This window comes from Lygodium microphyllum, chromosome 16 (assembly GCF_053477565.2).
Source record: "Lygodium microphyllum isolate KBCC chromosome 16, Lygodium_microphyllum_v1.1.10, whole genome shotgun sequence".
Classification (NCBI taxonomy): domain Eukaryota; kingdom Viridiplantae; phylum Streptophyta; class Polypodiopsida; order Schizaeales; family Lygodiaceae; genus Lygodium; species Lygodium microphyllum.
Genome location: NC_141150.1, coordinates 70035609 through 70039349, shown reverse-complemented (window position 1 = coordinate 70039349; position 3741 = coordinate 70035609). Strand labels below are relative to the sequence as shown.

The following is a 3741-nucleotide window of genomic DNA, read 5'->3' as shown; positions in this document are numbered from 1 at the left end:
AACGGTCCTTTTCACCTATATTTTTTTTTTACAAGAAAGTACTTCGTGCCCACAGGTAATCGAATAAGTTTTTAGCCCGTCTTTTCCCGAACACTGTTACAAAGCCGGTGATGAGAATCTCCTTTAAAATTCATTTTTAAGCTAATTCATCGGAGCGGTTATAGGGATCAACGGCTTCCAAGTTCCACGGAACGTTCTAGAGCCTTGTGGAAGCCCCTTCTCTCTCTCTCTCTCCCCCCTCTCGCTCGCTCTCTGGCCTCTACATTCCTCCCCCCGCCCCTTCCCCCGCGAGATTTTCTTTCCTCGCCGTCCTCTTCCTAAAGAGTTCCTTCTCTCGTAATAGCTACAGCCATCAATCCACCAATCCCTCGCCCGATATAACACGTCCCTCCATAGCTACCCTTTTCGTAGCGATCCCTTCCTATTTGTATTGCATCATATTCTCTTCTCCTGGAAGGTACCGGACATGGCAGCCGAGACGGAAACATTTGCCTTCCAAGCCGAGATTAATCAGCTCCTTAGCCTTATTATCAACACGTTCTACAGCAACAAAGAGATCTTCCTGCGCGAGCTTATCAGCAATGCATCAGATGTAAGCGTTGTTTTTTCCTTGTGTAGTTTTGGTCTGTGTTGTGCCATGCTATTTCTGAATAATGTGCAAAGCTCCTTACACGCATTGTCTTGTCAGGCGCTTGACAAGATCAGGTTTGAGAGCCTGACGGATAAGAGCAAACTTGATTCCCAGCCGGAGCTCTTTATCCACATTGTTCCCGATGAGGCCTCCAATACGTTAACCATTATCGACAGCGGTATTGGCATGACCAAAGCAGGTAAGTGGATCCGAGTTTCTACGGTTTGAAGCATTGCTATCTGCCCTTTCTTTGAGCTTGCAGCAGGGTTCGCAATGCTACAATTCTCCTTTCTTATATGTCCTAAATTTTGGCATACGTCTGGAGTAATTCGCAACTCTACAATTATCATTATGCAGGCCTTGTTAACGGTTTTCTATGGTCGGAGTGTATTCTTAATGTTATTTGTGTTTTTGTATTCCAGACCTTGTCAACAATCTTGGCACTATTGCTCGTTCTGGAACAAAGGAATTTATGGAAGCTCTCGCAGCTGGTGCCGATGTCAGCATGATCGGTCAGTTTGGTGTTGGTTTCTACTCTGCTTATCTTGTTGCAGAGAAGGTTGTCGTCACGACAAAGCACAATGATGACGAGCAGTACATTTGGGAGTCTCAAGCTGGAGGCTCCTTCACTGTCACTCGAGACACTGGAGAGTCGCTTGGAAGGGGTACCAAGATCACCCTACATCTGAAGGAGGACCAGGTAACTTGTCCGGTTGTGGTTACCGAGACGTTATCATTTGTTTGAACCACGTTATGTGCGAGTTCCTGATGCAGTTGTTGTGCTTTGCAGCTTGAATATCTAAAGGAGAGGAGGCTTAAGGACCTCATTAAGAAGCACTCAGAATTTATTAGTTACCCCATCTCCCTATGGGTTGAGAAAACTACCACCAAGGAGGTTTCTGATGATGAAGATGAGGAAGAAAAGGATGTGAAGGAGGAAGAAGGTAAAATTGAGGAGATAGAGGAAGAGAAAGAAGAGAAGGACAAAAAGAAGAAGAAGGTGAAGGAGGTTTCTCACGAATGGGCTCTTGTCAACAAGCAGAAGCCTATTTGGATGAGGAAGCCTGAAGAGATTACAAAAGATGAATATGCGGCTTTCTATAAGAGTCTCACCAATGACTGGGAAGAGCATCTTGCTGTGAAGCACTTCTCAGTGGAGGGGCAACTGGAATTCAAGGCTGTGCTCTTTGTTCCCAAGAGAGCACCTTTCGACTTATTCGACACAAGAAAGAAGTTGAACAATATCAAGCTGTATGTGCGCCGCGTCTTCATCATGGACAACTGTGAGGAGCTCATTCCTGAGTATTTGAGCTTCGTGAAGGGTGTTGTTGATTCCGAAGATCTCCCTCTCAACATCTCACGGGAGATGTTACAGCAGAACAAGATTCTGAAAGTCATCAGAAAGAACCTCGTGAAGAAATGCATTGATATGTTCTTTGAGATCGCCGAGAACAAGGAAGACTATAACAAATTCTATGAGGCCTTTTCAAAGAATATTAAGCTTGGTATCCACGAAGACAGCCAGAACAGAGCTAAGTTGGCCGAGCTGCTCCGCTACCACTCCACGAAGAGTGGAGACGGGATGACAAGCCTGAAGGACTATGTCACAAGGATGAAAGAGGGTCAAAAGGATATCTATTACGTCACAGGAGAAAGTAAGAAAGCCGTGGAGAACTCACCTTTCTTGGAAAAGCTAAAGAGGAAGGGTTACGAGGTGTTGTTCATGGTGGATGCCATTGATGAGTATGCGGTAGGTCAACTGAAGGAGTTTGATGGGAAGAAGCTGATGTCAGCCACGAAGGAAGGGCTGAAGCTAGAGGACTCAGAGGAGGAAAAGAAGAGGAAGGAGGAGCTGAAGGCGAAGTTCGAGCCTTTGTGCAAGGTTGTGAAGGACATCCTCGGAGACAAGGTGGAGAAGGTGGTGGTGTCCGATCGCGTGGTCGACTCCCCCTGCTGCCTGGTGACAGGCGAGTACGGATGGACCGCCAACATGGAGAGGATCATGAAGGCTCAGGCCCTGCGTGACAGCAGCATGTCCAGCTACATGTCCAGCAAGAAGACCATGGAGATCAACCCTGAGAACCCCATCATGGAGGAGCTGAGGAAAAGAGCTGATGCTGACAAGAACGACAAGTCTGTCAAGGATCTCGTGCTGCTCCTATTCGAGACTGCCTTGTTGACCTCTGGGTTCAGCCTGGATGATCCCAACACCTTTGGAAACAGAATCCACCGCATGCTGAAACTGGGATTGAGCATTGACGAGGACGATGTTGGTGTCTCTGGGGAGGATGAGGATATGGGTGGTGAGGATGTCGATGCGGAGGGCTCCAAGATGGAGGAGGTTGACTAAATCGTTTGTGTGTCATAACAAATTATACTTGCCCTTCTGTGTGTTACCTCCTCCCCTTGAATCCTCTTTTATTCTTGGATGTCTTCAAAAGTTTTGTAATGGAGACTTTAAATTCTTTGCGACCCTTTTTATGGCCTCATCGTCCTCGACTTCTCTGTACTTTATTCGCTGAATCGTGATCCGTCGGGCAGAATTTGATGAAAATTCTCATAGAATCATCGGCATCTCTGCCTGATTGGGAGTTTTGTGCGATTTTAGTTTACGAAATCTCGATCGGTTTGTCTTGAGTGATTGGTCATCGCACCGATTGTTTACTGTCGCAGATGTTTATGTTGTTTATTCCAAGCCACGATCAGACAATCGTGTTGCTTGTGTGACGGGAAAGCCACTTGGTGCAGCTACACAGAGAGAGAGAGAGAGAGAGAGAGAGAGAGAGAGAGATTGGTTCTCTTGGAGTGTGCAGTTGGTTTTTAAACGCAATCTCGTGCTCACAATTCCCTGGTCTCCTTAGTCTCCTTGATTGGCTCTCTCTCTCTCTCTATCTATCTCTCTCTCTCTCTCCCCCCCATGATATAGGAGTATTTATGCAAGCTCTATGGATCTCTAGAATTAATATTCCACTCTGATGAGTGTTGCAACAAAGAGTATCAAAACCACTAGCTCTCTCTTATAAAATATGCAATATTGTTAAACATCCAATTATACTATTGTACCACAAATAGAGAGAGAAAGATCAAAATGTATTGTCAAAAATTAGGGC

General features: G+C 45.8%; 1 protein-coding gene across 1 annotated transcript; it reads left to right on the top strand.

The window, feature by feature from the left end:
* The first annotated feature begins 248 nt into the window (after nucleotides 1-248).
* Nucleotides 249-3106, top strand: LOC148022958 (heat shock protein 81-1-like). Its single transcript, XM_087695894.1, has 4 exons — nucleotides 249-592; nucleotides 689-830; nucleotides 1054-1331; nucleotides 1422-3106. Exons 1-4 carry the CDS (start codon nucleotides 467-469, stop codon nucleotides 2979-2981), a joined length of 2106 nt encoding a protein of 701 aa, XP_087552020.1. The 5' UTR covers nucleotides 249-466; the 3' UTR covers nucleotides 2982-3106.
* The last annotated feature ends 635 nt before the right edge of the window (nucleotides 3107-3741 follow it).

What these genes read in the sequence shown, in the direction of transcription:
- LOC148022958 (XM_087695894.1), top strand. Translation starts at nt 467, where the DNA reads ATGGCAGCCGAGACGGAAACATTTGCCTTCCAAGCCGAGATTAATCAG. An exon ending in TTATCAGCAATGCATCAGAT is followed by an intron (nt 593 to 688) that starts GTAAGCGTTGTT and finishes TTGTCTTGTCAG; the next exon opens with GCGCTTGACAAGATCAGGTT. An exon ending in TACATCTGAAGGAGGACCAG is followed by an intron (nt 1,332 to 1,421) that starts GTAACTTGTCCG and finishes TGTGCTTTGCAG; the next exon opens with CTTGAATATCTAAAGGAGAG.